Source organism: Mobula hypostoma, chromosome 9, assembly GCF_963921235.1.
Source record: "Mobula hypostoma chromosome 9, sMobHyp1.1, whole genome shotgun sequence".
Lineage (NCBI taxonomy): Eukaryota > Metazoa > Chordata > Chondrichthyes > Myliobatiformes > Myliobatidae > Mobula > Mobula hypostoma.
The window spans coordinates 131,696,469-131,719,843 of record NC_086105.1 but is presented as its reverse complement, the minus strand read 5'-3'; the positions used below and the strand labels follow the sequence as shown (position 1 = coordinate 131,719,843).

General features: G+C 43.3%; 1 protein-coding gene across 1 annotated transcript in view; it reads right to left on the bottom strand.

Moving 5' to 3' along the window:
* si:dkeyp-72e1.9 (syntaxin-binding protein 4) overlaps positions 1-22,439 on the bottom strand; it is a 132,316-nt gene extending 109,877 nt beyond the window's left edge. The window contains exon 1 of the mRNA XM_063059192.1: positions 22,167-22,439. Within this exon, the coding sequence (XP_062915262.1) occupies positions 22,167-22,213 (47 nt within the window). The 5' untranslated portion in view covers positions 22,214-22,439. The remainder of the gene's footprint in view (positions 1-22,166) is intronic.
* Positions 22,440-23,375: the final 936 nt, after the last annotated feature.

Here is a 23,375-nt window from a genome sequence, read left to right as displayed (position 1 = left end):
TTTTTATAATAAACACAATTTCGGCTGAATTAGTCACTGTCATATCACCAAACTTAAATACCAAGGAAGCACTTTAATGCCATAAAAATCCTCCAACTAAGAATGCTGTTCTAAATTGCTCCCCCAACACACTCAATGAATGTCAAGTTTAAATTTAATGCAGTTTGAGCAGAAACCTATTCAGTTAAGAAAACTCACAATACTAAGTACGCTTTACAGCATTGTCACCAACTGTGCTCAGAGAGGAGACGTTATGCCACAAAATGTGCTGATTCAAGGGAGCAGTGGCATGATTGTGAAATTGTATGTATGGTCATTTTATTGGTATGCTCTGATTTACACCCACCAACAAGATGATAGATACATAATACAGCTTTTCTAAACTTCACCAGAGGAATATAACGGTGCAAGTTCAGCAGAGATTTGCACAAGTTTACAAAGTCCATTGGTGGGTGAATTCCCACCTATTTTCAATGTCCATTACTCACCCCACAACTTAGGCAATTCCTGTATCACTGTCTAACAGGAATCAGCAAATCCAACAAACTGTTCATCTCACTTAAGAAAGCAAATACAACTTTGAGAGCCACATAACATTCACGGGTGGTCAGTGAGAAACACCTGATCTGTGTAAACTACAGATTAAGTTATGAAGCAAGAATGAAGTCCTTGAGAAATGACCTTATAGGCAGCATATAACAAGATTAAAGGATACTGATAGACAATAATAGCACACTAGCCCATCTTAATTTATCCATCCTAATTAAATTAATACTGGGTCTTTACTTCCATAGAAATATATGATTGCTCATTCCAAGAGCCCATTGCATGATCTATGGAGATGAGTTTCCTGATATCTACGTCTGATTTACTTTTATTATGTTTGAACTTCTATCTACTTGTCCTTATCTAGTGATTATTTTGCCTTGATACTTTATAAATTTCTTTACAATGGTGCAATTTGAATATTGAAAGGCCTAGATAGAGTGAACGTGGAGAGGTTGTTTCCAATAGTGTGGAGGTCTAGGACCGGAAGACACAACCTCAGAATGCAAGGACATCCATTTAGAAAAGTGATGGGGAGGAACCATATAGCCAGAAGATGGTGAATCTGTGGAACTCATTGCTACAGACCAGGTCATTGGGTCTATTTAAAGCCGAGGTTGATAAGTTCTTGATTAGTTAGGGCATCAAAGGTTATGGGGAGAAGGCAGAAGAATGGGGTTGAGAGCGGTTGAGAGGGCCAGGATGGAATGGTGGTGCAGACTCAATGGGCCGAATGGCCTGATACTTCTGTTATGTCTTATGGTTATCTACAATCTCCCTTATAAAATTTTGTCCAGAACGGAACAATCTCCAGTGCTGCATTATATTCATCCTAGCAGAGTGAAATTCATTTGCTTCTAAACCAGGAGATGGAAAGCCTGGCCTGATATATTCTGTTTTCAATTTAAAATGGCAAACTGGCAGCGTATGTCATGGTTTCTCTGACAGCATACATATTTCAGACAATATTACAGTGTTGGAGAAACAGCATGTGCCAGAGGGATCAAAGGCAAAATCTGTTTGGTTTGGCGAAGATACAGTAGAGAAAATGTTAACCTGCTGGATGTAACCTTATTCGGCACCAAGAGGGAGAAAGATATGGAGGAGCATGTACAGCGGGTAATGTTTGTGGGCTCATGAACCCATGAACACTACCCGGCCATTCTTTTCTGCTATTTATTTACTTACTTGTTGTAGGTTATAGCAATTTGTTGTGCTTGCTTTGCACTGCTGCCACAAAACAACAGTGACAATAAACCTGATTCTGATTCTAAGAAATTACTGAGAAGAGCCAAAACTCAGGTTGTGGTTCTGGAGAACTTTAGTTATGTTTACGTAAGCAGAGATAGTAATAGAGTTAGGGCAGTGAGGATGAAGTAGCTCTGAAATGTGTTCAGGATAATTTTCTAAACCAGTGTGTATAATAGTGAAGATCCAATTGGTTCCAGGAAATGAGACGCACCAATTTTGGTTACTAATGGAAAAAGAGGGAAAAACTATCCAAAGTGAAAATAATTGGGGGAAGTTCAATCAAAGTTGATTTGAACCAGATAAGCTTAAAGCAAACACTGAAAGGCCTAGCAGAACAAAGGACTAACTCCGAGAAAGAGATAGTTCAGATATGCATGAGCACATTCCCAGGATGAACAAAGACAGAAAAGAAATCCAGAGCTCCCTGGACGACAGAGAGAGATAAGGTTTCAAAAAAACAATCCAGCTGTTTTTGACAACTGTGGGTTTATAACTGGCAGTTAGAATCAGACTGATTACAAAATATCAGAGGGCACGTGAAAGTTAAAATACGAAAGGTAAAGAAGGCGCATGAGATAAGATTAGCTGCCAATATAAATGGGAATCTAAACGTTGTATAGACATATGAATAGTACAAAGGTTCATACATGGAGGTGTGGGGGCTACTGAGGACAAAAATGAGAACTTATACGTGGATGCTGAGAGCACATTTAAGGTACTAAATGACTACTTTATACCTGTCTTCTCCAGGGAAGAGGGGGTTTCGAATATAATTATCAAGGAAAGTATAATTGTGACATGGATTTGATTAAAAAAATTGATAGCAGAGAGGTATTAGGAAAGTTGGCTGAGTTTACTGTAACACACTCACAAGACGCTGGAGGAACTCAGCAGGCCAGACAGCATTTATGGAAAAGAGTAAACAGTCGACTCCTGATGTCCTGATGAAGGGTCTCGGCCCGAAACGTCGACTGTTTACTCTTTTCCATAGACGCTGCCTGGCCTGCTGAGTTCCTCCTGCATTTTGGGTGTGTTGCTCGGATTTCCAGCATCTGCAGATTTTCTCTTCTTTGAATTTACTGTAGGTCACCAAGACTGAATGGAAAGCATTTGAAGAAAAATGGAGGAAAGTTTGTGAGCAGTGACGATGAGCTTCTTTGAGTACAGGAGTGGTTTGTGAGGACCAGAGAGTAGGGTATGTTGTATCATAGTTCAAAAATGGGAGTAAGAATAAGCCCAGAAACTACAGCACAGTTGCTTCAACTTTGGTTTTATTTATTCATTTACGGGATGGGGGATTTCTAAACAGCGGCGTTCCCAGGTATCTGCTGTTCTCATCCTTCTCAATGGTAGTGGTTGTGGGCCTGGAAGGTGCTGTCTTAGGAACTTTGGTGTGTTGAAGCAGTGCATCTTGTAGACAGTACACACTGCTGCAACTGTTCGCCGATGGTGGAGGGACCGGATGCTTGTGGAAGGGGTACCAATCCAGTGGGCTGCCTTGTACTGGATGGTGTCGAGCTTCCTGAGTGTTGATGGAGCTGCACTCATCCAGGTGAGTGGCGAGTATTCCATTACACTCCTGGCCTGAGCCTTGTAGATGGTGGATGGGCTTTGGGAAGTCAGGAGGTGAGTTACACCCTGCAGGATTTCTAGCCTTTGACCTGCTCTGGTAGCCACAGTGTTCATATAGCTAGACCAGTTCAGATTCCTGTCAATGGTGACCCCCAAGATGTTGATAGTAGGGGATTCAGTGATGGTGATGCCACTGACCGTCAAGGGACGATGGTTAGAGCCTCTTTTATTGAAGATGGTCATTGCCTGGCACTTGCATGGCTCGAATGTCACTTGCCACTTGTCAGCCCAAGTCCGGAAAAGTTTTCAGAAACATTGATCCAATACAGGATTAATGATCATCTTAAGTATTAACCACATTAATTAAGGCAAGGCAGCACAGATTAGATCATTTAAAACTGCTTGTTAGGTATTTTTGATGGGATAATGCGCAGAGTTGATACGAGCAATGGAATCCAAATGGAATGGCATTATAGATAGACTTTCAGGAAAAGTTTGTATTAAATCAAATACTGTAATAATATGGAGATTGGGAGCGCTGCAGAAGAGGCCAAATCTCTCTGCATGAAGTTGCAAAGGTCTCCTGGCTTTTCCTATCTATTTCTGTCCTAAAAGGAATATTAACCCCCACTTGGCCTCCTATTATCAACGTCCCTAATCAGCTGTAGCCATGTGAAAGCTACTCGTGATCACCAGTATCTACGATCAAGCACTTTTCCTCTTTCACAATCACATCTTTTATTTTAGATTCCCTGTCGTAACACCAATTTCATTCTCAAAATACTAGATTCCCAATGGTGCAATTGATATAAAAATGGGAGTTGATTTGCACTGCATGAAAAAACTAATGGACGTAATGTATGTTCTACACTCACAGGGTACCTGTAGAGTCTAGCTTTCCAATAACACTGCACAATTTATTATTTCTCTCTTTTTGCACAGTCTGTGTAATTCTATGGGCCACATTGCAAACGGACACGTGTGTCATTCCTCAGAGTGTGATCCAGCATAGTTCCCACCAGAGTTTCTCAGCCCAATGGAGATTGTCTCATCTACATAATAATGGTGCCAGCAGACAAAGCAACCTAGGGTGACGTCCTGCCGACGGCTCACAAAACTACTGCTTCCACTTCTTTTTCTTTCAAATCTGGTTCTTCTACTGTTGGAGCCTGTGAGCTACATTTTGGTGGTGTGTTTTCGGGCTGATTGTGCGATCTGCTGCTTTGCTGTCTCCAAGGGAGTTCCATGAAATTTCAAGCGAAGTGTGCAGACTGGAGGCCAAGAGGCCTGGAGACGGAGCGTGAGTCCATCATTGACTCCATTTCTCACTGATCTTGCTAAATAAAGCATCAAGGAAGATTGAAATCATCGACGCGAAAGTGGAAGGTGAGTGGGTGTTTAGCGCCGGCTACCAGCCTCTTCCTCCCCACTGACAGAGGAAGGTCTCTGCCTTCCTATGTGATGGTCTCCCTCTCCCTCTCATCCGCAGTTCCTGGAGGAAGGTCCCTGGATTCCAATGGTCTCTTTCTCTCTCTCCCTCTCACTCAATACTGCTGGAGGATGGTGTTGGAGTCCTGGGTCCTGGGCAAGGCCTAGTCATCATGGTTTGTGGATTAGAATCTATTGTTCACGTTATAATGTGTTTCGGTACGTGGTCACTCCTTTTTTGTTGCTATTTTTGTGTGATTTTGATCGAGGTGGACTGGCTCTGAGATCAGAAGTTAACACGTGACACAGAGCTAGATTTAACTAAATTGAAGCTGAACTGAATATGCCTGGACTAGTTCGATGATTTTTGGTTTGGTATTTTATTTTCTGTATTATTTTGTTCTTGCACATTAGGATGCTTTTCTTTGGAAAGATTCCATGGATTTCTTTCTTTGTTTCATGGCTGTCTATGGGAAGACGAATTCCAGTGTTCACTATACACGTACTTCGATAATAAATGTGCTTTGAACGTTGAACTTAGAAGCAGTCCGAAAGATCTTTTGGGGAACATCCCAACCTGCCTGTCCATTCCTGCTGGAATATGGTACTCAGCAGCTTGCTTCGGGGAAAGATCCCAGAACTCTGTCACGCTGAAGTTGAACTTAGTCTTCTTATCACAAGATTGAATCTGCAAAATATTTAAATTTTATTCTAACTTCTTGAGGATTGGGAGGTGAGGGTAGTAGGGGTACCAGAGACTGTCCTCGTTGCTGATTACATTTCAGGCCGAGACTTTTCATCAGGTCTGCCAGCTTGTACTTCGTCTCCTCCTCTCATCTTCTTATCCTGGCTTCTGCCCCCTTCCTTTCCAGTCCTGATAAAGGGTGTCAGCTCAAAACGTCGGTTGTTCATTCCCGGCCATAGATTCTGCCTGACCTATTGAGTTCTTGTCGCATATTGTGTGCATAGTTCAAGATTTCCAGCATCAGCAGAATCTCTTGCGTGTAAGTGACGTTAACCAGGTGTAATGTTCTCTGTGGAACTCTTGTCAGTTGATCATAGTCCTGGGAAATGCAACAACCCATGCAAACATAGGCACTTGTTTAATTAGATTCTGTCACAGATAAGGCATGCACACATTTTACAACACTCCCATTTCCCATAGTAAATATGGATTATTTTCAAAAGGAATTCAATCTTCTTTTAGTGTTGCTAAGAGGATGCTTTTCGTCACACAGTAATTGGGTCAGTGGTGTATTGATACAACCATTCCATAAGCCTTCGTACTATGATAGACTACAAAACGAAGTCAGGCACCATTGCCAACAACAGCAGCACAATCATTCCTGATGAGTTTAATGCTTTCTATGCACATTGAACAGAAAGGATTAATATGTCACCCCTAACACCCCAAATCAGAATCAGAATCAGGTTTAATATCACTGGCATGTGTCGTGAAATTTGTTAACTTTGGGGCAGCAGTATGATGCAATACACGATAATTGAGAGAAAAAGAAAACTCTGGATTACAGTAAATACATATATTAAATAGTTTAATTAAGTTAAATAAGAAGAGGAAAAAATTAGTGAGGTAGTGTTCGTGGGTTCAATGTCCATTCAGAAATCGGATGGCAGAGGGGAAGAAGCTGTTCCTGAATCTTTGAGTGTGTGCCTTCAGGCTTCTGTACCTCCTACCTGATGGTAGCAACGAGAAGAAGGAATGTCTTGGGTGATGGATAAATGCACCTGAATCCACAGTCATCTTTGTGGAACATCTGTGATTCTGCTGGAGAAGTTGAAGATGCAATGCTGTGAAGCCGTAAGTCTGTTGGAGGCCAAAGATGACCTGTCCTGGGTTTCGAGGACATGTGCATGGGCGGGTGAGAGGGAGGTGTTGCTTTGCCACTTCATATATTCTGTTTTGCTGTGTTCTGTGTTGTTCTGCCAAGCACTGTGGGCATGCTATATTGCCACTGGGATGTGTAGCGACACTCACCGGCTGCCCCCCAGCACAGCCTTTGCTGTGTTGGTTGTTAATGCAAAAGGTACATTTCACTGTGTGTTCTGATGTACGTGTGATAAATAAATCTGAAGCTACTATCATGACTTACTTTGAGAGGCTGCTCATGGCACACATCAACTCCAGCCTCCCAGACAACACTGATCCAGTTCAATGCATCTACTGCTATAACAAGTGTATGGCAGATGGCATCTCCTTCATCCTACACTCATCTCTGGAGGATTTGGACAGTAAAAACACTTCTGCCACACTATTGTTTATTGACTACAGTTCCCCCTTCAATACTGTAATTCTCATGACCCAACAGAGGGAGTCAACACCTCTCTCTGAAAATGGATCCTTAACATTTTAACCAACAGATCACATTCAGTATTGATAGGCAGCAACACCACCACCACGATTATTCTGAACCCTGGTCTGCATTCTCTGTCTCCTACTCTGCTCCCTCTACACTCATGACTGTGTGGCCAGATTCTGCTCGAACTCCAGCCACAGGTTTGCAGATAATGCCACCATAGTGGGCTATATCACAAATAATGATGTTGGAATGCAAAGAGAGAGCTTAGTAACACGGTGTCACGACAATAACCAAAGAAAAAATAGCTTTATCTTTCACACGTACTGTGTACCAAAACATCAAAACACACAATGAAATTCGTTACCCGTGTCAACAATTAACACAGTCTGAGATGAGCTGGGGGCAGTTTGCGAGAGTTGCCATGTTTCCTGCACCTGCATAGCATGCCCACAACTTACTAATCCTAGCCCGTATGTCTTTGGAATGTGAGAGGACACCAAAGCACCCAGAGGAAACCCATGTAGTCGAGGGGAGAACGTACAAACTCCTTACAGACGGTGGTAGGAATTGAACCCCAGTCAGTGCTGTGAAGCATTACACTACTGCTATGCTACTGCACTGACCCATGTTCCTCCTTTCCCTCATTGTCAACAAAAAACAGCTGGTCAGAGACTTCAGGAAGTGTGCGCTGCATGGGCTCCTGTCTGCATCAACGGCCCTGAGGTTGAAAGGGTTGAGAGCTTCAAGTTCATAGGAGTGAATATTACTACAAGCCTGTCCAGGCCCAGCCACTGCCAACTAGGCTCACCAATGCCTCTAGTTTCACGGAAGGCTAAAGCAATTTTGCATGTCCTCTTTGACCTTTACCAATTTTTATCAATGCACTATACAAAGTAGCCTGTCTCAATACATCATGGCTTGGTATAGCAACTCTTCTGCCTGTGATTGCAAGAAACTACGGAGAGTTATGGGCAAATCATGAAAACCAATCTCCCTCCATGAAATCTGTCTATGTTCTCTCTGTCCCAGATATGCTCTCTTCTCCCATCTCCTATTGGGTAGAATACACAAAAGCATGAAATCACATATCAAGCTCCAGAACAGCTTCTAGCCAGCTGTTATCAGACAATTGAATAGGTACCTCTTGCATCTTAATAAAGTGGACAATGAGTGTTTGTTGGTGGGTCTTCTGCTGCTGTACCCCCTCCACTTCAAGGTCCTAGGTATTGTACACTCCGAGATGTTCTTCTGCACCACACTGTTGTTACACATGGTTTCTTGAGTTACTGTTGCCCTCCTGTCAGCTTGAACCAGTCTGGCCATTCTCCTCTGACCACTCTCATTAACAAAGTGTTTTTGCCCACAGAACCTCTGCTCAATGGATGTCTTTTACTTCTTGTACCATTCTCTGTAAGCTGTAAAGATCGCTGTGTGCACAGGAATGAGCAGGTGTAGCTAATAAACTGGCCACAGAGTGTATATTGACCAGAGTAACTCTCACCATGCATTGTCACAGAGGATTTGTACAGTTGCAGACAGTGTGGTATAAAGCTGACTGCAAGCAATAGAACTTTTGGAAAGGATTGTACCACAGCACCCACCCACACATACAGAGACAAACATACAGAATTCCTATTGAATTCTAGAACCGGTGCAAAGGGCCGAATAGCCTGTTTCTGATTCTATTCCTCATTTTCACATTTTACAGATAAGATTCTGCGTGATTTTTCCCTATGTTTGTCCTTCAAATGGTCCTCACTTGTGCAGCACTTTAAAAGAGATAGTGGAAGTATCTCCTGCTCCTTTACAGCATTAGGTGCAACAGCACTAAGATAAGGGAATCGCACTGCTTTTGCACAAATCAACAATGCACAATATTCAATTCCCTCCAAACTCAGACACCCATTAGCTAGGATGTATGCTGCTTTTAAAAATGCTTGCAAATCTACTTTATTGCGATTAAATTGAAACTTCTTGGGCACCAATTAATTGGATCGCCATCTTCCCACCAACATCCTAATTATCAGAACCCTGTGTTATTCTAACCTAAATGAAAAAACCTGGTGTTAAAACCTTTGAGCAAGGAGGTAGAATGGTGAAGATTGTTTTCAATTTAATAATATAATTTTTAAGTTAAAACAGTACATGGAATTTAATTTGGGGTAAATATATTGAAAATGCACCTGCTACTCTGAATAATGACCATAGCAAAGGCGATTCCTTAAAGTCGTCAACATTCGATTATGAAAGATTTTCCAGCAAATCTTCGCGTAAGGTTGAAATAAATAGCATCACAAGAGGTTTTACATTAGCTCTGGTCAGTGTAAGGTGGAGATAGACCTGTTTGGTTTGCTTTAGAATACCTGAATTCATGTTGAAATAGCTTGTTCTGGCAGTGATCTGTTGCAAGACAGTTAAAGAACGACAGAATTGCCAACCTCAAGATCATTCAATTCAGCCAGCCGGTAGAGGAAGCCAAAGTCGTGAAATGTGTGAATAGGTGGTAAGGTTTCTAAGTAGAATATTCTACCATACATGTTACCCATATTGTAACTAAGTAATCACACCTTCTAAAGTGTGCAAGAACTTCAATATACTCATAGCACAGACCTTCCAGTCTCCAAAGTCCTCCATTATTTGCCGATCTCAGATTCTGTGCCCTCTACTATTATTCATTTCAAATTTGGAAAATATATTCTGGCTGTCTATTCTCCCTACGCCCCTCATTAAATTTTAAACTTCTGCGAGGTTGCAAATAATTGAATTGATCATCCTAAACGTTATTCAAAACTGGTTAAGCTGCATCTGGAGTACTGCACTCAGTTCTAGCCACCCCACTACAGGAAGGATTTGGAGGTTGTGAAGAGGGTGCAGTGGAGGCTTACGGGCACTCTGCCTGGATCAGAGGCCAGGCGCTATTAGGAAAGTTTGGACAAGCTAAGGCTGCTTTCCCTGGAACGCCGGAGGCTATGAGGAGACTTCACAGAAGTTTATGATTTAATGAGAGGCAGAGGTAGAATAGACAGCCAGAATATATTTCCCAAGTTTGAAGTGAATAATACTAGAGGGCATGCACTTAATGCGAGAGAGAGAAAGTTCAAAGGAGATGTGCTGGGCAGGGCATTTTTTTTTTTACACAGATTAATGGGTATTTGGAATGCACTATCGGGGTGGTAGTGGGGACAAATACAACAGATACATTTAAGGGGTGCTTATAAAAGCACGTGATTATGCAGAGAATGGAAGGATATGGCTCATGAAGGGTTTAGTGTAATCAGGTATTATTAGCTTAACTACTTCCAGACAACATCGTGGGCTAAAAAGCTTGTTTCTGTGCTGAACTGTTCTACGTTTTATGCAACTGCCAGTTGATCGGAATTCTCACAATGCAACAGTGATCTCATTTTGAACGAATTTCATCACCTATTTAAATGCTTTGGCATTTGCTGCCTTGCCTGCTGTGTTCCACCAGCATTTTATGTGTGTTGCTTTGGGATTTTGTGAAGGTTTGTTTTCAAATTCAGGTTCATTTTTTCTTTATGTATCTATGATAAGGTTGAGGCCATGGCAAAGTTAAAATAAAATTGATACCTCATTATTCCCTTTTTTTGCGCTATTTATTCGTTTTGTAATTTATAGTAATTTTATGTCTTTGCGCTATACTGCTGCCACAAATTTCACATCATGAACGGAAGAGATTCTTCACATGATGGAAATCTTGAGCAAAACACACAAAATGCTGGAGGAACTCAGCAAGTCAGGCAGCATCTATGGAGGGGAACTAACAGTCAACTTTACAGGCCAAGTTTGGGACTGAAAAGGAAAGAAGAAGAGAGGGGAAATTACACGTCATGTAAGAAAGGAATAATAAACCTGATTCTTATTCTGAATTGGGCACTCAGAAATTGGTTCAATCCAGACGTTTCCTGTTGGACACCTATGTAGAGTAATTGCAAAGCCCCTGAAGAATTTCTGCCCTTGTATTTGAATCAGGTTTAAAAAAAAACGGAAGAGTTTATCTCAAAGGGGTTAAAATACAAAGGGAGTTTGGGGAGGAACTTGGAGAGTGATGTGACATTTGTTCTTCAGTGGGAACCAACATTGATGGAGGGTCTCAGATGTAGACCAGCCAAGATCTAACTGAAAGGCAGAAGAGATCTGAAGGACTGAGAGTTCAAATTCTGTTCCTGCGTATTTTACCATGTAACTAATATGTACTGCAATGGATTATTAAAAACGGAACTGACTACTGAAGTAACATCTGATTACCTGACTCTAAATCCTTAACTTACACATATAATTTGGTTTCTAGGACTGGAGAAGTTTAACTATGAGGATAGATTGGATATGAAGGGGTTGGTTGCCTTGGATTAGTTGAGGCTGCAGAGAGTGTTAATTAAGGTGTATGAATTTATGAGGAACTAGTGTGAAGAGGGAGATGCAGTGTCCTTTAGCTGAGCAGTCAAACACTGGTAGGCATAGAGTTAAAGTAATTGGTTGAATGATCAGAGGGTGACATAAGATTTAGTGTTTCCCACTGGCGTCTGGAATGCACTGCCTGAAAGGTGGGTAGAGGCTAAAATCCTTGCCACATTTTGACCTGTGTGCTTGTGGAGCAGAGAGTATTGAACAGTGGGCTTGATCTGGGTAGCACTTTCCCAACTAGAATTGACATGATTGATTGAATAACCACCTTCAGTGTCATAAATTTCCTCTGATTTCTTGGAGTATCCCCAGCTCAGCATTGTTTTTAAGATATTAATTTATTCACAGGATGTGACATTGCCAGAAATTTTCGGTGGATAATGCAAACAGTCCAAAGATCGTAAGACATAAGACACAGGAGCAGAATTAGGCCACTCAGCGAGTCTGCCATTCAATCATGGCTGTTTTATAATCCCTCTTAACCCCATTCTCTTTCCTTTTCCTCATAACCTTTGATGCCCTCACTAACCAAGAACCTACCAAGCTCTGCTTTAAATATACTCAATGACTTGACCTCCACAGCCATCTGTGGCATTGAATTCCACAAATTTTCACCACCCTCTGGCTAAAGAAATTCCTTCTCATCACTATTCTAAATAGATGTCCCTTTACTCTGAGCCTGTGCCCTCTGGTCCAAGTCTCATCCACTATAGAAAACATCCTTCCCACATCCACTCTCTCCAGGCTTTTCAATATTCAAAAAGTGTTAATGAGATTCCGTCTCATTCTTCTAAACTCCAGCGAGTACAGGCCCAGAGCCATCAAAAGCTCCTCATATGATAACCCTTTCATTCCTGGGATCATTCTTGTGAACCTGCTCTGGTCCCTCTCCAATGCCAGTACATCTTTTCTTAGAAAAGGGGCTCAAAACTGCTTGCGATATTCCAAGTGCAGGCTGACCAATGCCTTATAAAGTCTCAGCATCACATCCTTGCTCTTATATTCCAGTCCTCTTCAAATGACTGTTAACTTTGCATTTGCCTTCCTTACCACGAGCTCAACCTGCAAGTTAAACTTTAGGGAATCCTGAACAAGTCCCCATGCACCTTAGATTTTTGAATTTTTCTCCCCTTTTACAAAAGAGCCTACGCCTTTCTTCCTTTTACCAAAGTGCATGACCACATACTTCCCCGCAGTACATTCCATCTTCCACTTCTTTGTCCATTCTCCCAATCTGTCCAAGCCTTCTGCAGACTCCCTGTTTCCTCAACACTACCTGCCCCTCCACCTATCTTTGTATCATCTGAAAACTTGGCCACAAAGCCATCAATTCCTTCATCCAAAGTGTTGACATATAATGTGCAAAGAAGCGGTCCCAATACCAACCCTTACGGAGCACCACTTGACACCGGCAAACAATCAGATTAGACCCCCTTTATTCCGACTCTTTGCCTCCTGCCAATCAGCCACTCTTCTATCTATGCTATTATCTTTCCTGTAATACCATGTATGGGTCTTTGTCAAATGCTTCTGAAAAGTCAAATAAACAATATCCGCTGACTCACCCTCGTCTCTTCTGCCTGTTATTTCCTCAAATAATTCCAACATATATGTCAGGCAAGATTTCCCTTAAGGAAACCATTCTGACTTTGGCCTACTTTATCATGTGCCTCCAAGACTTCAATATCTTCCCAAGCACTGAAGGCACACTAACTGGCCAACGATTTCCTTTCTTCTGTCTCCCACCCTTCTTAAAAAGAGGAGAGACATCTGCAATTTTCCAGTCCTCTGGAACCATTCCAAAATGTACTGAATAATGAAAGATCATTACTAATGCCTCCACAATCTCTTCAGCTACCTTATTCAGAACCCTGCGGTGTTGTCCATCTAGTCCAGGTAACTTATCTACTTTCAGACCTTATTAAAGCAACTACATTCACTTTTACCCCCTGATACTTTCAAATTTCTGGCATACTGCTAATGTCTTCCACAGTAAAGTCTGGCACAAAATACTTAAGTTCACCTGCCATTTCTTTATCCCACATTGCTACCACTTCAGCATCATTTTCCAGCTGTTCACTATCTACTCTTGCCTCTCTTTTACTCTTTATACAGTATATCTGAAAAAAAACCTTTGCTATCCTCTTTGATATTTTTGGCTAGCTTACCTTCATATTTCATCTTTTCTCTCCATATGGTGTTAATAGTTGCCTTCTGTTGGTTTTTTAAAAGCTTCCCAAGCCTCTAACTTCAGACAATTTTTTGATATATGCCCTCCCTTTAGCTTTTATGTTGGCTTTTCGTCTCTTATTAGCTATGGTTGTGTCATCCTCCCTTTAGAATACTTCTTCATCTTTGGGATGTTTCTATCCTGTGTCTTCCAAGTTGTCCCCAGAAACTCCAACCATTGTTATTCTGCCATCATCATTGCTAGTGTCCCCTTCCAGTCAACTACGGCCAGCTCCTCTCTCGTGCCTCTATAATTCCCTTTCCCTCTCTTGGGATCCAGAACCAATCTGATTTTCCCAATCTACCTGTATATTGAAATCACCCATGACTATTGTAACATTGCCTTATTAGTTGCCTTTTCTAGTTCCTATTGAAATTTATATCCCACATGCTGGGTACTATTTTTTGTGGGGGGTGCTGAATATATGGTCTTTTTAACTTTGCAGTTTCTTATCACTTCCCACAAAGATTCTACATCTTCCGATCCGGTCACCTCTTTCTAAGGATTTGATTTCATATTTTATCAATAGAGGGCTACCCCCTCCCCCTCTGCCCATCTGCCTGTCCACTTGATGGAAGATGTATCTTGAATGTTAAGTTCTCAACTATGATCTTCTTTCAATCAGGACTAGGTGATGCCCACAACATAATATCTGCCAGTCTCTAACTGTGTTCCAAGATCAGCTACCTTATTCTGTATACTGCGTGCAATCAAATATTAAACCTTCAGTTCTGCATTCATCACCCTCTTCGATTTGCCCCCATGTTACACTTCACCTCATCCCATTTGTCCTATTATCTGCCTGTCCTTCCTCACAGTCTCACTGCGCACTGCATCTACTTGTACACCAATTGTCCCATCCTCACCCTTATTACTGTGGTCCCCATACCCCTGCCAAGTTCGTTTAAGCTCTCCTCAACAGCTCTAGCAAACCTGTCTGCAAAACTAAAGGTCCCCCTCAGGTTCAGGAGTAACCCATCCTATTTATACAGAAGAGATCCCAATGATCCAGAAATTTGAAACCCTGCTTCCTGCACCACTTCCGCAGCCAGTCCTTCTCCCTGGATTGTCACCTTGTCGCGGTGGAGAAGCTTGAGTGGTCCTGTGATCCCGAGAGCAATGCTCCTGGTAGGGTCACCCATGGCGGTAAGGTCGAGGGTGAGGTCCCTGACGAAGAACAATCCAACCAAGACCTCAACGGTGGAACTGGCGGATGAAGTTACTTCGAACTCAACGGCTGTGAAGGCGGATGAAGGCTGCAACAAATCCATCAGCTCCAATCGTCGTGGTTTCTATGCCATTGGAATCAGTTGGTTGATCTGTGAAGTATCGTGTGCTTCTTGGAGTGCAACATCAAGTACACGTTAAACAAATACACACACAGGCGTCTTCGCTCTGTGGGCCACTTCTTCATTCTCAACCCCGAGGAATAGCCACAACAACCTCAGCCAGTCATACATCTAAATCACCATTCTATTCCTGCCCTGACTAGCACGTGGCACTGCGAGTAATGCAGAGATTACTACCTTGGAGGTCCTGTTCTTCAGCCCTTTCCCAAACTCCCTAGACCCACTGCACAGGACTTCTTCCCCCTTTCTATCAATATCATTGGTGCCAGTGTGCGCCACAACCTCTGGCTGCTTACTCTGTCTCTTGAGAATCTTGGACCCTTGCACCTGGGAGGCAACACACCATCCTGGCTGCCCTTTCGCGGCCGCAGAATCTCTTCTCCGTCCCCCTAACCATTGAGCCTCCAGTCACTATCGCTCTGCCTGACTTTACAGCTAAGCCTGAGAGCCGGCCACAATACGACTGGCAGTGCCCTGATAGGTCATCACCCTCAGCAGTATCCAAAGGGCTGTACTTGTTGCTGAGGGGAATGGCCACAAGGGAACCCTGCACTGACTGCCTACTCCCCTTACTTCTCCTGCTGGTCACCCATCTACTCTCCAAAGCTTGCACTCTGGGTGTGATCACCTCAGTAAGAGACTCATCTATGAAGGTTTCAGCCTTCTGGACGGTCCTGAGAGCATCCAACTCCAGTTCCTTGACCTTGTCAGTTAAGAGCTTCCAACCCACTCTGCGATCTCGCACTCTGAGCGTAAGTCCTAACAGGCCACACTTGCTTTTTAAAACTGCTGCATAAAGTCCACAAGAACTGTTTCCAACTCACTCCATGACCTTCCACTCCGCAGACAAGTTCCAACAGACCCCGTTTGCTTTTTAAAACTGGCGTGTAAAATCCACAAGGAACTCTCTCCAACTTGCTCTGCGACCTTCCGTCTGCAGACAAGTCCCAACAGGCCCCATTCACTTCTTAAAGATCATGTTTAATAACTTAGGCTTGATCTTAAAGTTAATTCTGTTGTTGCATTATTATAAATTACCCAAATATGTGGCTTTCTTAATTTATACATATCAAAATCTACACTCGTCAATCAGTGGCACAGTGAATCACCACTGTAGTATATATTGGAGTGACAGAAAATGGGTTCCAGAAGACCATAAAACATAGGAGCAGAATTAGGCCATGTGGCCCATCGAGTCTGCTCCACCATTCAATCATGGCTGATCCTTTTTTTTTAATCTCCTCCTCAACCCCAGTTCCTTGTCTTCTCCCCATAACCTTTGATGCCATGACCAGTCAAGAACCTATCAATCTCTGCCTTCAGTACACCTAATGACCTGGCCTCCACAACTGCATGTGGCAACAAATTCCACAAATTCACCACCCTTTGGCTAAAGAAACTTTTCTGCATCTCTGTTTTCAAAGGCACCCCTCTATCCTGAGGCTGTGACCTCTTGTCCTAGACTCTCCCACCATGAGAAACATCCTTTCCACATCTACTCTGTCTAGGCCTTTCAACATTCAAAATGTTTCAATGAGATCCCCCCCCCTCATCCTTCTGAATTTCAGTGAGTACAGACCCAGAGTCATCAAACGTTCCTTGTATAACCCTTTCATTCCTGGAATCATCCTTGTGAACCTCCTCTGGATCCTCTCCAATGCCAGCACATCATTTCTAAGATGAGGGGCTCAAAACTGTTCACAATACTTAAAGCGAGGCCTCACCAGTCCCTTATACAGCCTCAGCATCACATCCTTGGTCTTGTATTCTAGACCTCTTGAAATGAATGCTAACGTGGCATTTGCCTTCCTCACCACCAACTCAACCTGCAAGTTATCCTTTAGGGTGTCCTGCACAAGGACTCTCAAGTTTCAGCAAGTTGGCAGCTGCTTCACAGAGAGCAGTAGTGGGCAGATCGACAGCTATTACCTTCACATACTTGACCAAGGAAACAACGTGGAGTGGAGAACCCGAAAAAATAAAGAAACACAGAAGACATTTCCCTCTGTACTTCTAGCAGATGTGCGCAAGATGGGGTCTTAAGTTGTGACTTTTCCTTAGTGCAGACACTTTAGTAAGAAAACCGAAGCCATTTAAAGTGCCTGCTAACAGCAGTTTGTACTCGATCTGTACTTAGTAGCCACATTATTAGTACACCATGTACACCTCTCATTAATGCAAATTTCTAATCAGTCAGTCATAGGGCAGCAGCTCAGTGCATGCAGACGTGGTCAAGAGGTTCAGTTGTTGTTTAGACCAAACATCAGAATGGGGAAGAAATGCGATTTAAGTGACCTTGACCATGAAATGATTATTGGTTCAAGAAAGGTGATTTGAGTATCTTAGAAACTGGTGATCTCCTGGGATTTTCTTGCATAAACAGTTCTAGAGCTTACAGAGAATGGAGCGAATAACAAAAATAAAATAAAATCCAGTGAGCTGCAGTTCTGTGGGCAAAAACGTCTTTTCATGAAGGAAACCAGAAGAGAATGGCCAGACTAGTTCAAGCTGACAGGAAGGTGACAGCAACTCAAATAGTCAGGTGGTATAACCGTGGTGTGTATAAGAGCTTCTCTGAACGCACAGCATTTCGAACCTTGAAGTGGATGGGTTACAGCAGCTGAAGACCACACAGGATTCCACTGAGTGTAATCTTTGAACAGTGATTAACCAGGAGTGAAAAAGCCAAATCTCACTTAAAGTTACAGAAAAAAGGTTTCTACTGTATAGTTGCTTGTCATTCATCAGCAGACTTTATGAAACTTCTGTCATATGTTAACTAACACAGCTTGTATGAAGATATTGGCTAAAAATCAATATTTGACACCTTGTAGGAGCCATTGGAAGAAAGGGTTTTGACAATAGTATTGCGCTAGGAGGTTTCATCAGTCTGTGGGAAGAAAGAAAGGAAGTGGGAGGTGGATATAAGTTAAGGAAGAGCAGGACTCTCTGTCCAGGCACGGGACACAATTGCTTCCTTCTAGGATATCCAATCCCATTAGGAGATCCATGCCTTCTCCCAACAATCTTCCATTGCGCAAAATTCATTCTCAGTCGGTACCATTAAAGCACTTCATACTGCACACTCTGGTACCCAGAGTACATGTCTTTGAAATTCATCCTATTGACTTCAAAGCAATGAATTTCAGAGGGAGTGTACAATATGCTGATTCATCAAAGACAAAGAGGGAGATTAGCTATATTTGTGATATGTACAACAAGACGTTGAAATATACAGTAAAATACATCATTTGTGTCAATGACGAACACAGTCAGAGGATGTAGTGGGAGACAGCCCTCCAAGTATTGACATGCTTCTGATGCCAAAATAGCATGCCCACAACCTGCTAACCCTAGCTCTCAACACACAAAAAATGCTGGTGAACGCAGCAGGCCAGGCAGCATCTATAGGAAGAGGTACAGTCGAAGTTTTGGGCCGAGACCCTTCGTCAGAACTAACTGAAAGAAGAGATAGTAAGAGATTTGAAAGTTGGAGGGGGAGGGGGAGATCCAAAATGATAGGAGAAAACAGGAGGGGGAGGGATGGAGCTAAGAGCTGGAAAGTTGATTGGCAAAAGGGATATGAGGCTAGAAAAGGGAGAGGATCATGGGACGGGAGGCCTAAGGAGAAAGAAAGGGGGAGGGGGGAAGCCCAGAGGATGGGCAAGGAGTATAATGAGAGGGACAGAGGGAGAAAAAGCAGGGAGAGAATAAATAAATAAATAAATACATACATACATACATAACAGATGGGGTACGAAGGGGAGGTGGGACATTAACGGAAGTTAGAGAAGTCAATGTTCATGCCATCAGGTTGGAGGCTACTCAGACGGAATATAAGGTGTTGTCCCTCCAACCTGAGTGTGGCTTCATCTTGACCGTAGAGGAGGCCGTGGACAGACATATCAGAATGGGAATGGGATGTGGAATTAAAATGTGTGGCCACTGGGAGATCCTGCTTTCTCTGGCAGACAGAGCATAGGTGTTCAGCGAAGCAATCTCCCAGCTTGCATCGGGTCTCGCCAATATATAGAAGGCCACATCAGGAGCACCGGACGCAGTATATCACCCCAGCCGACTCACAGGTGAAGTGTCGCCTCACCTGGAAGGACTGTCTGGGGCTCTGAATGGTGGTAAGGGAGGAAGTGTAAGGGCATGTGTAGCACTTGTTCCGCTTACAAGGATAAGTGCTGGGAGAGAGATCGGTGGGAAGGGATGGGGGGGACGAATGGACAAGGGAGTCGCATAGGGAGTGATCCCTGCAGAAAGCAGAGAGAGGGAGGGAGGGAAAGATGTGCTTGGTGGTGGGATCCTGTTGGAGGTGGTGGAAGTTATGGAGAATTATATGTTGGACCCGGAGGCTGGTGGGGTGGTAGGTGAGGACCAGGGGAACCCTATTCCTAGTGGGGTGGCAGGAGGATGGGGTGACAGCAGATGTGCGTGAAATGGGAGAGATGTGTTTGAGAGCAGAGTTGATGGTGGAGGAAGGGAAGTCCCTTTCTTTAAAAAAGGAGGACACCTCCTTCATCCTGGAATGAAAGGCCTCATCCTGAGAGCAGATGCGGCGGAGACGGAGGAATTACGAGAAGGGGATGGCGTTTTTGCAAGAGACAGGGTGGGAAGAGGAATCATCCAGGTAGCTGTGAGAGTCCGTAGGTTTATAGTAGACATCAATAGATAAGCTGTCTCCAGAGATAGAGACAGAAAGATCAAGAAAGGGGAGGGAGGTATCAGAAATGGACCAAGTAAACTTGAGGGCAGGGTGAAAGTTGGAGGCAAATTTAATGAAGTCAACGAGCTCAGCACACGTGCAGGAAGCAGCGCCAATGCAGTCATCGATGTAGCAAAGGAAAGGTGGGGGACAGATACCAGTGTAGGCTTGGAACATGGACTGTTTCACAAAGCCAACAAAAAAGCAGGCATAGCTGGGACCCATACGGGTGCCCATGGCTACACCTTTAGTTTGGAGGATGTGGGAGAAGCCAAAGGAGAAATTATTAAGAGTAAAGACTAATTCCGCTAGACGGAGCAGAGTGGTGGTAGAGGGGAACTGGTTAGGTCTGGAATCCAAAAAGAAGCGGAGAGCTTTGAGACCTTCCTGATAGGGGATGGAGGTATATAGGGACTGGACATCCATGGTGAAAATAAAGCAGTGGGGGCCAGGGAACTTAAAATCATCGAAAAAATTCAGAGCGTGAGAAGTGTCACGAACATAGGTAGGAAGGGATTGAACAAAGGGGGATAAAGCAGTGTTGAGGTATGCAGAAATGAGTTTGGTGGGGCAGGAGGAAGCTGAAACAATGGGTCGTTACCCCTCGATCATGACCCCACTAAGGAACACCAGGCCATTGTCTCCCACACCATCACCAACTTTACAGCTCAGGGGATCTCCTATCCACCGCTACCAACCTTATAGTTCCCCACACCCCCCACTTCCCGTTTCTACCTCCTACCCAAGATCCACAAACCTGTCTGTCCAGGTAGACCCATTGTCTCAGCTTGCTCCTGCAAGCTGGAACATTGCAAATGACTTGTTATTGCTGTTAATGTGGTAGATTTCTACAAATCCACCCAATGATTCACCCACAAAACCAGATTATAAGGAATATAAGGAACAACACCTTATATTCCGTCTGGGTAGCCTCCATCCTGATGGCATGAACACTGACTTCTCTAACTTCCATTAAACACCCACCTCCCCTTCATACCCCATCCGTCATTCATTTATTCATTTATTTATTTATCTAGCTATTTATTTATTTATTTATTTATTTATTTATTAATCGATTTATTTTTTCTCTCTCCTTTTTCTCCCTCTGTCCCTCTCACTATACTCCTTGCCCATCCTCTGGGCTTCCCTCCTCCCCCTTTCTTTCTCCCTAGGCCTCATGGTCCCATGATCCACTCCCTTCTCTAGCCTCATATCCCTTTTGCCAATCAACTTTCCAGCTTTTAGCTCCATCCCTCCCCCTCCTGTCTTCTCCTATCATTTCGGATCTTCTCCCCCCCCTTCCCACTTTCAAATCTCTTACTATCTCTTCTTTCAGTTAGTCCTGATGAAGGGTGTCGGCCCGAAACATCGACTATACCTCTTCCTATAGGTGCTGCCTGGCCTGCTGCGTTCACCAGCATTTTCTGTGTGTGTTGCTTGAAATTCCAGCATCTGCAGATTTCCTCGTGTTTTTCAACCCTACCTCTCAATATGTCTTTGGTATGTGGTCCTGGGGGAAATATACAAACTTCTTAAAGACAGCGTCAGGAATTGAACCCCCATACACTATGTTATGGTGCCACCCCAGTAGAACACGCTTGGTGTAACTGACCAGGAGTCAATTTCTCATCCAGGGTACGTGGGGACCATGTTTACCGAAACATGGAAATTGTGCCTTATCAGCACAGTTCAGTGGTAAACCTGAGCAAGTCATCAGGTTGGGTGTGTCAACCACCAGCGATGAACACTCCCTAGTGAGAACTTAATGGTGTGAAATGTCGGTTGGGGAGCATGACCAGTTCTTTAGGCTGTAAAGGGTATCTAACCCCTCCAAACAATTTATGATGACCTACAATTACGACCACTATAGCCTACTCAACCGGACTCTGAAACAAATGTACCTCATTAGCACGTTGCCCATCTACTTTCAATTTTTCAAAGAAATAACGTTTAAGATTCATCAAGCAGAATTTGTCCTTCAAGCTTTTTCCTACTATATAAAACAACACGCTGACTCGATGTACATCTGCATGTGATTCAACACATCTTACTCCACTCAGCTCTGGGTGACATTTCCCGGTCACTGAGTTCCGTATAATGAAAACTATCAGCTCCAGTTACGGAGAACCGAGCTTCAGATTTCTCTGATTTATTTCATTGTCAGTAAGAAAAAAAATTGAGTTCAAGCACAGTTCAAATCATACCAGAGAAGAAGAAGCCGTTAGTGGCTCTAAGTTTTACTTCACCAGAATTGAAGGCTTCCTTGTGAACTGATCGTGCACGAAAACCAGACAAAACAGGCAGTGGACAATTGAACAGATTCTCATCCATATTACCTGCTAATGATCACAGCTCCCTTGTAGAGGACGGAAAAGGTTGGCATCGCGTTCAGAATCCCGTCCCTGCAACACACACATTCATTATTTCCCTCATTCCCACTCTATTTCAGAGGAAGGCGGCGTGGGGGTGGGGCAGGGAGCTGAGAACCAATACAGAACTAAAGCTTTAAAACAGCTGCACCACGTGACAGTTCTTATGGATGTTTAATACCTCGAGATATTAGAGAGTTCATCCACATTATCACTATCTTCATGAATAGATTAAGCTTATGCAAGAAGCAAAGGGGTAATGCAGAACATTCATTGTTGGTGAAGTGGGAGCAATGCAAAAAGACGAAGAACACCTCTGTACCGAAATCCCATTGATCCTGCTAAAAGCACGCCGGGCTGGTAAGGCAGTGCCTGAAGTATAATTGATTCATCACTGTGCTTCTCATCTGGGAAGTCACAGGGTCCCAGTTCCCTGCTGTAGCGTGCTTGCAGACGCAGAAAACAGGTTTAAATCCGAGCCATGTTCCTGGCATCCATCCAGCATTTGTCTCCCTGCACCTCTACCCGGTTAGGAAGTTACTCCAGGCACTGCTTGTATTCGCCTGAGTTTACAGTTTATTCCAACATCATTCTAAGTATGCACAGGCTTGTGAAACATAGGACCATAAGACATAGGAGCAGAATTTGGCCATTCAGCCCATCGAGTCTGCTCCTCCATTCCATCATGTCCGATCTATTATCCCTCTGAACCCCATTCTCCTGCCTTCTCCCAGTAACCTTTGACACTCTTTATTAATTAAGAACCTATCCACCTCCGCTTTAAATATATCCAACGACTTGGCCTCCCCAGTCATCTTGTGGCAATGAATTCCACAGATTCACTACTCTCTGGCTAAAGAAATTCTTCCTCATCTCTGTTCTAAAGGGACGTCTTTGTATTCTGAGGCTGTGCCCTCTGGTCCTAGTCTCGACCACTATAGGGAAAGTCCTCTCCACGTTCACTCCATTTAGGGCTTTCAATATTTGTTAGGTTTCAATGAGAACAAAGCAGCTTTTATACTTAAACAGGAGCTGCTTGGGTTGTAGAAACTGTCAAACTTACCAAACTGTCACAATATGTACATTTTCCCATAAACGGTTAAAGAAATTTTCTAGGTAGGAAAGTTTATTACAGAACTAGAAGTTAGTATTCATAAGCCATTGGATACAGTGTAT